We start from the raw sequence: 12962 nt of genomic DNA on the forward strand, positions 1-12962 counted from the left end.
ATTCTTGAATCATTCATTGCCATTCAACGGAACACGTGGGATCTTACTATAAAAGTATTTGGTCTATCCTTTAGATATTAATATTGACTAACATTAAATTTATTTTATTATAAATTTAATTGTATAAATCTAGATCTAAATTTTGGGTCATACAAACATGTTATTGCTGAAAAGGAGATAGCGAGTAATTTATAGCACACAATAGTTGTCTACAGTGATGTTAAGAAATTAAGTAATTCGCATAGATATTTATCTCTAACCAATGACGGATCTACTCTATGGGTTATGGGTGCTCGTGCTTGAGCACCCATTACTTTTATAGCTAAACACTATTACTTATATAGCTAAACACTATTACTTATATATAAAAAAATTAGTAATTCATATAAATATATTAATTAAGCACTCAATCTCAGTAGTATTTATCAGATTAAAAATAATTGAGCACCCACGATTTAAAAATTCGGATCAATTGATTTTTTGGCTCTTTACAAACTTGTTTTTAATTTTATGACCCTACCTATTTTTTTTATACATGAGAGATTTACTTTAACAAGTAAGAGATTTGTCTTTTACACATAAAAGATGTTAAAATAGCACGGGCCAGTCAGTTTTTGGACTGGTCATTCAAAAATAGCCGGCGTTTGCCAAGTCATTGAAAAATAGCCACTATTTTGCTGCAACAGAGACCGGTCCAGCATAATATACCGGAGTTCGGTGCACCTGTTTATGAACTTTCAGTATATTATGCTGGACCGGTATACTTTGCTGGCTCCAGTATACTTTGCTTGAACATCAGTATATTATACTGGAGTATTTTTTGGATTTTGAACAGTGTTTTCGTTCAGATTTATCTTTACATGAAAAGTGGCTAAATTTCGATAACTTTTGAAACTGTGGCTATTTTTGAATGACCACTTGTAAATTTGGCTATTTTTGAATTTTTCCCATAAAAGATCTAAAAAGATTATTTTCTTAAATTTAAAATTGTAAAGGAGCATGATGTATAAATAACATTAAAAAAACTCCTGAATCTGCCAATGTCTATAATGATGTTGAAATCCTGTATAAATATCCATCTCTAACAACTTTAAAGTTTAAGTTATTCTCCTTTAAAATAACTTACAAGCAATATTAACTTATTAAGAGAGTGACAATTGGAGAGCAATTTGAGTTGTTATTAAAGCATTTTTAAATTGCACGCTCTCTCTCTTCCTCTCTTCGTTTCTTTTTTCTAAAGAAAGAACTTTCTTTTATGAAATTATATACGACGGATTTCTTATGCTCATATTAATTTCACCAACTAGAGCAACGTGATTTTTTACAAAATAAGAGAAGGGGATACTAAAATGTAATTAGTTTTGCATGCTAATTATAATGTATATTTAGTGATTTGAAAGCTATAGCTCAAAATGGCACTTCTCAGCTTTTTTTCATTCAACAAACGAATAAAGCTTATGAAAGAAAAGAGTGATCTCTTTCTATACATAAAAAATCGTATAAACATTGATTTGCAAATTTACCTTTTATTGAATGAATATAGGGGTGGCAATTTGAGCCCAAACATATTCAACTCGTCCAAGGTTGAGTTTGTCATTGACTCGCTTATTTGTTAAATTCTGTCAATCTAAAGTTGGACTGATTTTTAGCCTAAATTGATCTATGAGTAACTATACTAAAATATCTTATTTGATATGATTTTGTCATATACAAAAAATATCTTATTGGTATTTAAACAATTTATAAGAAAATAACACACATTAATTAAACTTGGTTGGATTGGAATATAACCTAAATTTTAACTCATCTTGACACAGTCCATCTCAAGCCAAGTAACTTTTGGACGAGTCATTAATCTGTTTATTTATTGACTCGATCCATTTTGACCGCCCAAGCCCAATCCGCCTGTTTGATACCCCTTAAGTATACTATAACAAAAAGTAAATTAAATTTCTAAATTTGAGTGCTAGTTTAAAAATTGTGGAAGCCACAAGATGCAAAATGGGTGCATATCTAATCTCCACGACCATATTGTAATTGTGGCAGAAAAAGACCCCTAAAAATCCTATGAACCAATCTCAATCACCAGTCTCCTCTTCTCATCTTATCCTTTTCATTCAATATCTTCTATCATCTTTTCACCAATCATTTCATTTTAGTATCTTTTTCTATTGTGTACTAAGATATTGTTGGGACAACTTCTTCCTTTTACACTTCTTAAATCTTTTTTTTTAATTTTGCAATAAATTTTCGAAAATGAAAAATAAACTGCAATCACAAAAAAATAATTTAATTAATTAATTGTGAGAACAATTCTATTTGTTTCCTTGATTCTTCTTTCCAGATCGTTTTCCATAATTCAAGGACTGGAGCAACATGTTTTTCGAATGTAGTATGATGCAAACCTTCTTGGGATATATTTGATCTCTATAAGAGAATATTGTGAATCTTCTTGGAGTATTTGATTGTCAAGAAATATCCAATCACATCTCGATCTCTTTATGAATAATCCATGAGTTTATGAAATTGTCGAGACGACACTTTTTAAATCTAATATTCAAATAATTCAAAAAAGGAGAACAAAACTATTAGTATGATTTATTAGTATTAATTTTGATCTATAATGCTTCTCATCTTCACCCTGGTCGTTTTCAATATAGTATCTCTAATTATTGAAGATTGGGGTCATAGATTGATACTCCCTTTAACTTTACTAGGTGTCTGCTTCTTTGAATTTACTATGTATTATGTATATAAGTTAAAAAGTTGAATCCTTTACTTATTTTAAAGACGTAATATGCTTGATATATTCTACGAAATTTTGTAAGCTACGTTACAATTTGTTTAAATACTATATTCCTAATTTGCTAGATTAAACTAAGCAATGAACTTGGAATTCAAGTGAAAATTTAAGTTTAGATCAAAATCCTACATTTAAACAAAACCCGGAAAATTAAACAATGAAATAAGATCAAAGCATTAATCTAATGGTCATAATTTCGTTCTACATCATTTAAATGTACTCCGACTTCTCTAAACACTGTTGCCTTTTCTACCTTCTCTTTCTCACCATACAAATTCATCCCAACCAAAACAATTTAAAAAAAATTAAAGTTAAAAAAGTATAGAGAATCCAAACAAAGGCATTGAACCCACAAAAAGATGTCCAACGAGTTGGTGGATAGGAGTTAGCGAGTGTGGATAAAGCGTGGAAACCACAGCCAATCAGAATTCAAAGAAATCCCCAAATATCAAATCCTAATAATCATCTTTGGTCAATACTTACCCAACCAAACCACCTCAAGAAAATTACAAAAAAATTCCAAAAAATAGACAGACAGACAGTTGAAATATTACCAGCAGAAGAAAACTCAAAAGGAGAAACTTTTCCTCCTTCGAACGCCACACGCCTTCCACCATTTCTGGCCACAGCGAGAGCTACTAAAAACCCAATTCATATCTCCTTTCAACATTTCAAATTTTAGGGTTAGGGTTTTTGGTAGCTCAAATTGTAATTGCCAGCAAATGGCTATTCCAACCGCATTTTCCGGTGCCAAGCTCGAGTCTTTATCATCGTCGGCGACTTCTCCGGCGCCTATCGGGTTGTTCTCCCATCCGGGTCGGCTCAGACGGTTGCCAATTCAAAAGGGGTTGTTTAATTTAGGGATCAGGTGTGAGGTTGCAGCATCTGATGTTTTGAGTCAAAGTCAAAATTCTGAAAATGTGACTTCATCTTCCAGCCTTTCTGCTCTTGAACAGCTCAAAACCTCAGCTGCTGACAGTATGTATTTCATTTTTCCAAAGTTTGTTTCTCTTGTTCACTTTGATATGATATATTTTTAAAATTTAGAACTTTTACAATTAATTGTTGGAGAGTTTATATGTTCATATTAAATCTGGTGATATGATATGATTCTTTAGCCGCTCAGTGATTCTATTTGATCAATGTGCTGATTGCTGCATCCTTTTATTAGCTCCATGTTAATCAATCTTATTTACTGTTACTATGCTCTTTTGTTGTTGGAGTAGTTTCTCCTATTTTTCCAAGGCTTATTCTTTATGCATTTATTTGGAAGAAGCATGTATAGTGACTTTACTTTGTGTTTTAGTGAAGAGCTTTTGGTGGAATTATGGTCTTTAGTCAATTCTTTGTTTAACGAGGATATTGCTATGTTACTAGTTTTACATATAGGGTTAGGCCACAAGTTGTTTGTGCTTATCGCAGCTTCCTTTTTCCATGATAACTTGGAACATGAATGTCAATTAAATAGTGCAACAAGAAGTTGGACCTCATGTTTTTATTGCTAATGGTGGTGTCTGGTCCAGCTGTGCGTACCTCGACTAATTCACAGGGTACGTGTTGCCTCACACCAACACAACTAGCGGGTAACTCTGTCGACCAAGGATTAGGCAGATGGACAGAAATCACCTAACATTTTGTTTTTGCATCGTGAGCGAATATTTGATAGTTTCCTGGCCTTTCCTGGTTACGAACTTTGCATGTGGTGCAGTCATATCAGTCCCTTCAGCTCTTAATGATCTGACATTATAGCCAATGTAATATCTTCTCGAATTAATATATAATATCGTTGTGCATAAATGTAATGTAATGTGTTTCCATTCCCTTGTTGAATCTTTAACATTGTACACTCAATAAAAAACTGATACCTCAATTTTTTTTATCTTAATATGCTTCAGGATATACCAAGGAAAGGAGCAGTATTGTTGTCATTGGGCTCAGTATCCACACTACACCTGTTGAAATACGTGAAAAACTGGCAATTCCTGAAGCAGAGTGGCCGAGAGCTATTGGGGAGCTCTGCAATTTGAATCATATTGAAGAAGCTGCAGTTCTTAGCACCTGTAACAGGATGGAGATCTATGTTGTGGCTCTTTCTCAACATCGTGGCGTTAAAGAAGTTACTGAATGGATGTCAAAGGTACTTCTTTAACCTTGAACTTTGCTATCTGATTGTGTAGCTTTACAGTCTGCTATCTTTTTTCTTACAATGATGAATAGAAAATAAAAAGTGAATCAATCGAACTATCCATTGTCATTTTCTCGGCGAGAAGAGGTTTTCCTACTCATGACTGTAGTAAAACATAAAAAAAAGACTACTGAATCCCCCCCATTGAACAGATCGTAGCCTATGTTTTGTCATTATCCTTGCAACATTGGGGTTCTACTCACAATCATTCTGATAAGCAGTTCTCCTTTTCTTTGGCAGACAAGTGGAGTACCTGTTACAGAGATTTGTAAGCACCGATTTTTACTGTACAACAATGATGCTACACAGCACCTCTTTGAAGTATCAGCTGGGCTAGACTCCTTGGTCTTAGGGGAAGGTCAAATCCTTGCTCAAGTCAAGCAAGTAGTCAAGGTTGGTCAAGGAGTTACAGGCTTCGGAAGGAACATTAGTGGACTATTCAAGCATGCAATCACTGTCGGAAAGAGGGTTAGAACTGAAACAAACATTGCAGCTGGGGCAGTTTCTGTTAGTTCAGCTGCTGTGGAGCTGGCTTTGATGAAGCTTCCTGAATCCTCCCATGCTAGTACTAGGATGCTAGTTATTGGAGCAGGCAAGATGGGGAAGCTTGTGATCAAGCACTTGGTAGCTAAGGGATGCACTAGGATGGTCGTCGTAAACAGAAGTGAGGAAAGAGTTTCTGCCATTCGTGAAGAGATGAAAGATGTTGAGATAATCTACAAGCCCCTCGGTGAAATGCTTAATAGTTCTGCTGAAGCTGATGTTATCTTCACAAGCACCGCATCAGAAACCCCGCTGTTTCTGAAAGAACATGTGCTGGATCTTCCACCTGTTGCTGCAAGTGTTGGGGGTTTAAGGCTTTTCGTCGACATCTCGGTTCCTAGGAATGTGGGTGCTTGTGTGAACGAGCTAGAGAATGCACGAGTGTACAATGTGGATGATCTAAAGGAGGTTGTGGCAGCTAATAAGGAGGACCGCCTTCGAAAAGCAATGGAAGCTCAGGCAATTATTTCTGAGGAATCCAAACAGTTTGAAGCTTGGAGGGATTCCTTGGAGACTGTTCCCACCATCAAGAAACTGCGGGCTTATGCTGAAAGACTAAGGGTTGCTGAACTTGAGAAGTGCATGTCAAAAATGGGCGATGATATCTCAAAGAAGACAAGGAAGGCTGTCGATGATCTTAGTCGCGGTATAGTTAACAAGCTCCTTCATGGTCCCATGCAACACTTACGATGCGATGGGAGTGACAGCCGCACATTGAGTGAGACCCTTGAGAATATGCACGCGCTAAATAGGATGTTCAACCTTGAGACAGATATATCAGTATTGGAACAAAAAATTCGAGCTAAAGTGGAGCAAACTCAAAAATAAGGTCCATTATCTCAACTTTTTCTTGAAAATTCTCTCAGAGCCTCAACTGAATAAGAGGAAGAATTCCTAAATTGTATTTTCCGTTTGCCCCTACTGTAAATTCTCATTGAAATGTCTAACAGGACATGATCCCTTGTCGAGATCTTTCCTGTTGATTTAATTTTGTTGAAGACATCTGCATATCTCTGATTGCGGATTCCTCTCGTGTCTTAAGAGTACATTTTGTATGCAACTGTCCTATTGAGACATTATCATTTGAACTTTGATCTTTGTAGCGAATGATTCATGGGAAATATCCATATACTCCTCCCACAAACAGTTTCTAGCCTTGTAACTAATTCACTGGTTCATTTACTATTATGATTATTATACTTTGATGTATTAATTTTATTCGACTTGTTTTCCCTCCACTTTTGAAACCTGCAGTGTAATTGTCAAATGCAACAAATGTGATTACTGGAATGCAGCTCTGTTTTCTTCTACACAATAGAATGCGTGCTAACAAGATAGTGTTATTTGAGACAGCTTGGTCTTAGATGAGGCCTCCATTTACCTCAGATATAAAAAAGTAGGTGCAACTGATGATTCCCTAGTGATTTTGCTAAGCAGGTAGAAGAATAAAGGGAAAAGGTCCAAAATTGTCCCTCTAATATGGTATATTGTTTACTTCTGCCACCCGTTATACTTTTCGTCCAAATCTATCCCTGCCATTAACAAAATTTGCAAAATTGCCCCTAACCCTAACGTCCCTCCACTGTGGAGGCTGACCCCCTCAATTTTCTCCATGCCAGCTGCCAAGTCACTCGACCCCACCAAATAAAATGCCAAGGTGGAGTCCATATCACCACTTTTAATAATATCTTTTTAATAATATCTTAGTTATTGCATTTATTAAATTAGAAAATTTTAAAAGAAATTTCCCACATTTAACCTAGTTTTGGTTTTTAACTCACGTACTCCCTCTCTCCTTTAGCAGTTGTCCGCGATGGCGAGATCATCCGGCAAGCTAACCTCCAGATCAGATCTGTGTATATAACTCTCTCCCTCTTTCTCCATCCTCATCTCTCTCCTATTGTATCCGCCTGCAACCTACCGGAAAACTCCCACCACTACCAGAAACTAGATCTGTCCGAACACCATCGAAAGCCTCCAGACCAAAAACTCTTCGAAGAACATAATTCACCTTTTTTGCCTACCCAAATTTATATTCTAATTGAAAAAATTAAAATGCCGGTGAGCAGCACTGGCCTAAAAAACGACAGTTGGGAAAACACGCACACACATACATAGATTTGTACAAAAATAAGAAAAGGGGGTAGAAGTAGCTCCACCACCAGTATCTCGTCGGAAGTTACTTCGGCGTTTGTCGTCGTAGGTAGCAGCGTCTTGACATTTTATTTGCCACTGTTTTGCTGGTTTATTTCTTTATTAGATATGGTTGTGATACTTGACACATTTTTTGGCGTTGGTCATTCTGGCCAGAAGTTGTCAGAGACCGATTTCGTCGGAAAATCGTTCTCTGAGATGTAATTTCGTAGGCACATGTTTCTTGAGTTAAGACTTAAGAGAGGGAGAAGAAGATGAGAATATTTTAATAAGAAAAGGGGTGGGTTAGTTAGTGGGACCTGCTGACTTGGCTGCTGACATGGATAAAATATTAGAGGGGTTGGGTACCACAGTGGAGGGACGTTAGGGTTAGGGGCAATTTTGCAAACTTTGTTAACGGTAGGGATAGATTTGAACGAAAAATATAACGGGCGGCAGAAGTAAACAATATACCATAGTAGAGGGACAATTTTGGATTTTTTCCCAAGAATAAAATAGTCAACTAGGTTTTGATGAACCAGTACTAGAGACGAATCCTGAAAAGGGGAAACAGAACTTGTCAAATTTCATTTGGGAAATGGAGTCCCCTATCTGAAAATGCAAAGCTCTATTAACTAAGTACTGTTATTATAGATTTTATTGGAACTTCGCTCGACAGGTAAAGCAAGAGTGAGTTCATTACTTCATTAGAATAACGAGCTTACTATAACACAAAATGTCTATTCTGGCTAGGACAAAATGATCAGATTATACACCAACCACAGTTCCTATAAACCTTTTGGTTCACTTGCTGAGGGAACTCCCTAAACCTATAAAGATTACATTTTTTTTAGCATGGACCATTACGAGCCCAAGCAGCAGGACTTCTCATCGGTTTGGCAGTTGTTTGTGTCAGCCTTACATTGGTAAGCCCAAACATGTCCAAAAACTAAAAAACACACTTCTCGACCTTCAAAAATAGTAGACATTTGGACAATATTTGGTTGAAGTTGAACGAAAGAGCACAATGTTAAAATTAAAAAAAGATTATTTGGAAGTTGAAATTTTAACCGTACATTAACTTCACTTTGAAAAAAAGTTTGAAGATATATGAGTGAAAACCTCAATTTCACATGAAATACCGTTCAATCACTCAATATTTCATCAGATGTCTCAATCAGACATTGCAAATACTGAAATTTTATTTATGGCGAAGCAAGGTTATAGGGTACGAAAAGGGGCATCTGAATACGCAGTTCAAAAAGACATCATCAGTTCCAAAGTCTTCAATAATGAACCCCCCCCCCCACCCCACCCCCACCCCCTCACTCTTCTGCCAAGACATTAGTTTGTCTAATTCATTTATTTAAGTTCTGTCCTTTCCTGGTTTGAATAGTATCAACCCTTATCTTTGTAGTCTAGTTAGGGAATACTTGTGTTATGTGTATCATGCATTCATACTTCTTGCTCTATCAAAGTGCATGAACATTAAATAGATCCCAAATTAGCCCCACACGCATTTACTCACAGGCCACAAGCATGAGCAGATGGTCATTGAGATATCTGCAACTTTGTGCATAAATCAAAAGCTTAAGTCGAATTAGACCTAAACATTTGTTAAAAATGTGAGAATTGACAGTAAATACCCTAACACTAGACAACAATAACGGTAACAAACTCAGTGTAATCTCACGAGTGAGATCTGGGGAGGGTAATATGTACACAGACCTTACTCCTACCTTATGAAGATAGAGATGTTGTTTCCGATAGACCCTCGGTTCAAGAACAATGAAAAGGAAGTAAATAAACAATAGCAACAATAAGGTAATAGGATAACGGAAGCAAATGGCACAGCGTGTAATAACAAAGATCTAAGAATAAGAAAATACAAGAATAATACTTTGCCAATACTGCTGGTAAGAATGACACACCTTGTAATGATAAGGATCTATGAATAGAAAAATACAAGATTAGTACTACTACAACTACTGGTAAGACTAAGAGAAACTCTCAACTACCTGTCAACCCACAATCCTAATTCTCGACCTACTCACCTTCCTATCAAGAGTCATGTCCTCCATAATCACCCCGTAGTTCTTTGGTCTTCCAATACCATAATACTAGACGAAGTAACAGAAACCGCTATATCATGATCCAGTTAATCCTACTTTAGTGCACAAATGGAGTACCATCTTGTAAAGGCTTCATATGCGTGAAGAATCAAGTAAAATCTTTACATGAGAGTTAACATTGTAACAATGGAAAACTTTACCATTTATTGCTCTACCCTATTTGCTAGAAGAACAAATAGGTTTCCTTGGTTATACATTAACAAATAGAGCTGTTTTTGTCCATAGTAAGTACTAAGTAGAGGGAGGTTAAGGCTGGGAAGTACCGTTGGGGAGCCTAGATTTCTGGCGAGAAGATTAAAAAAATGTAAAAATGTCAAACCTGATATTTTTACTTGAAACCTAACATAATATAGATTCAACAATTCATATATGTACAAAACATTTGTTTTTGCTAAGTCTAACCGTCGATTCATTTGAACAATCATGTAACCGGACCCTGAATGGTGATGGTGGTGGGGCTAGGTTCAACTTGGGTGGTCATATGTAGAAACGAGTGAAAGGTGGTCCCAATCAAATCACATGAATTTTAGACAGGCTCTTTTGATTTATCCATTGTCATTGTTTGTATCATGCACCAATTATTGGTGAAACTTGGGTAAAATAGTAGTATGGTAAAACTTTGAAATTTTAGGTCATTTATCTTCTTTGTCCTCTTCCCTGTTTTTGCACTTCGGTCGTTGGGCTTAGAGTCTAAATGTGTCCTGGAATTTGCAGAAGATGACTCATTTTTTGGTACAGTGCTAGAGCAGTTGTAATGCATAGGAAAATTTTGGTATATCCTCCAGCCTATTTATGAAGGGTGGGGTTAAACTCACTTGAAATTTTATCCTTTTGTGCCAATTTTCCACCTTACCTAGTTGTCCAAGAGTACAATTATTTTGTTACAAAAATTATTGTTTATATCACCTACTACTAGAGCTACAATTGTCTTGGTTTTTTTTATTGAATTCCTTGAATAATCAATTATTGTGAGTCGATAAAAGTTAGTAAGCAGATGCAATTAACCATTAGATTTACAAATAGATAATAATCTGAGCTGCTTGTTCTTCTACTTTTAACTCATTATCACCTCTTTTTTTTAATTCTTGTTCGATAAGGGTCAAAATGCCCTTAATTATGACGAGCATTCAGAAAATAATCTAAACCAGTTGCTTGTAGGCTGTAGCTATAATCATTACTATTTAAACTAACTTCTGAGGTATCTCTTCCAAGATAATGAATCTTTTTCATAATTAGACAAGAAACACCAAAAAGGAAAGGAAGAAAAGGCTAAAGAATAGGTTCCAATCATATTAAAGTAAGAGGACTTCATTTCCCATATTCTACTTTATCAAAACTTTAGGATAAACCTAGAGCTAGTAATAATTAGTAGACTTTACCATCTTTTTATTTTTGTACAATAACTTAAACTCGGGCAATCATACCTAGGGGTGGTAAATGGGCGGGTAAATTGGATATGAGCGGGTTGAAAATAATTAATGTAAAAACGAATAAAAATATCTAACCCGGTCCATATTTAATAGAAGAATTAACCCAATTAGCCGTCTACCCAATCCCATAAACTAAAAATAACCAATGGATATATAATACGTGTATAATTAGTGTATTCGGCTAGAAAAATTAAACATTGAATTTGGCCGGTTATTTGTGTAAAAATCTCTATGTAATATGGATATCGACATTATTCATGACTTCTTCAACACGACCACTTTTGGGAGTCATAGTCTCCCAAACTTGATGAGCCCCCAAACAATTTGAGTTTTTAGAAATATAAAAGTTAAACTCATTAGTTATTCATTTTTTAAGTGGATAATGTAATTTTTATTCATATTTGATCTATTTTTAAAAAGTTTATTATTCAACTCATTATTTAATGGATGATATGGATCAAATAACTGTTTTTAATCAATTTTACCGCTGCTAATCATACCTATCATTTACATATATAATTGGTGAAATATCGGGAACATGCTCTACTATAAACTTTTTTAGTATGGATAAAAACTTTTGAAGTCGTTACATGTACGGCATCTGTGGTCAATTTTCAGCATTTAAGGCCAAAAACACAATATTTGTACTATATTGTCTTTGAATTAATTTTTTTTCCGTTTAACTATTCGATATTAGAACCAGAAGCTTTTTCATTCCCAAATAAACTTTTATTTAATCCTTATAACACATTAAACATCGAAAAATGCATAGATCCATCAACTAATAAGTGATCTTTTTCATCGGTTTCAAGTAGTACAAAACATAGAAAAAATTGAAAAGAAGTTGGGAAATGGAATTTTTCGATTCTGAAAATACAACGTAGACTTTGGCCCCTATTGAGCCTATGTTTGAGGTCACTTTCTGTTTGCATTATTTGTTGTTAGTAAATTCAGAAGCATCTTTCATGTCTCCTTGTCCTTGTACAATAAATAAAACAGATAACTCCCTTCATCTTTTACCTCAAACTTTGAATGAGAGAGTAAGTCATCTTCTTCACATGTATAGCAAATATGAATTTGATATGAAGTTCTATTTCAAGATGTGGTCCATGTGGTACCCTTAATTAAATGTCATCAAATACCTAATAAGTAATATTTATATATGGGCTATTCCCCCCTCCCCCACCCCCCACCCCCACAAATGAAATAGATAGTATTATTAAGCTAGTAAGTTTTTGCCGATTGACCAAAAGAGTTAATCATCTCAAACAAAAGAAGAAATATAACTAAGGCATAGATCTGATTGATACTTGGGAAAATAGTTTTTGAAGTTGCCTTGAAAAATAATTTTTGAAAGTTAAAATTGTATTTGGACATGTATTTTATTTAAAAAAAAGTTAAAGTTTGTGAGTAGAAGAAAAAACTTCACCAAAAAATTGCCCTAAAACAGTTTTTTGGAAACTTAGAAAAATTTTGATTTTTTTTCTACAAAACATGATTATATTTCATAAACAAACAATGTTTTCAAAAGAAAAATTTTAAAAAATAAAGTCAAAATCTATGACAAACGGGGGCTAAGTTCCTTGAGACCTCTCGAAATAAGGAGATAACAAAAGATACGATATGCTCATACTTAAAAGGACAAGGTAATAGTAGCACTATAGTAGCAAATAAAAATGTTTTTTTTTTTTAAAAAAAAAGGGAAAACAATAGTACCAAAAGAGAGAGGACGATAA

The 12962-nt window shown here is 34.9% G+C and overlaps 1 protein-coding gene across 1 annotated transcript; it reads left to right on the forward strand.

Annotated features, from left to right (window-relative positions):
* The first annotated feature begins 3277 nt into the window (after positions 1–3277).
* Positions 3278–6675, forward strand: LOC107763283 (glutamyl-tRNA reductase 1, chloroplastic). Its single transcript, XM_016581761.2, has 3 exons — positions 3278–3781; positions 4699–4940; positions 5229–6675. The coding sequence occupies exons 1-3, from the start codon at positions 3526–3528 to the stop codon at positions 6357–6359; spliced, it is 1629 nt and encodes a 542-aa protein (XP_016437247.1). The 5' UTR covers positions 3278–3525; the 3' UTR covers positions 6360–6675.
* The last annotated feature ends 6287 nt before the right edge of the window (positions 6676–12962 follow it).

This window comes from Nicotiana tabacum, chromosome 12, assembly GCF_000715075.1.
Source record: "Nicotiana tabacum cultivar K326 chromosome 12, ASM71507v2, whole genome shotgun sequence".
Lineage (NCBI taxonomy): Eukaryota > Viridiplantae > Streptophyta > Magnoliopsida > Solanales > Solanaceae > Nicotiana > Nicotiana tabacum.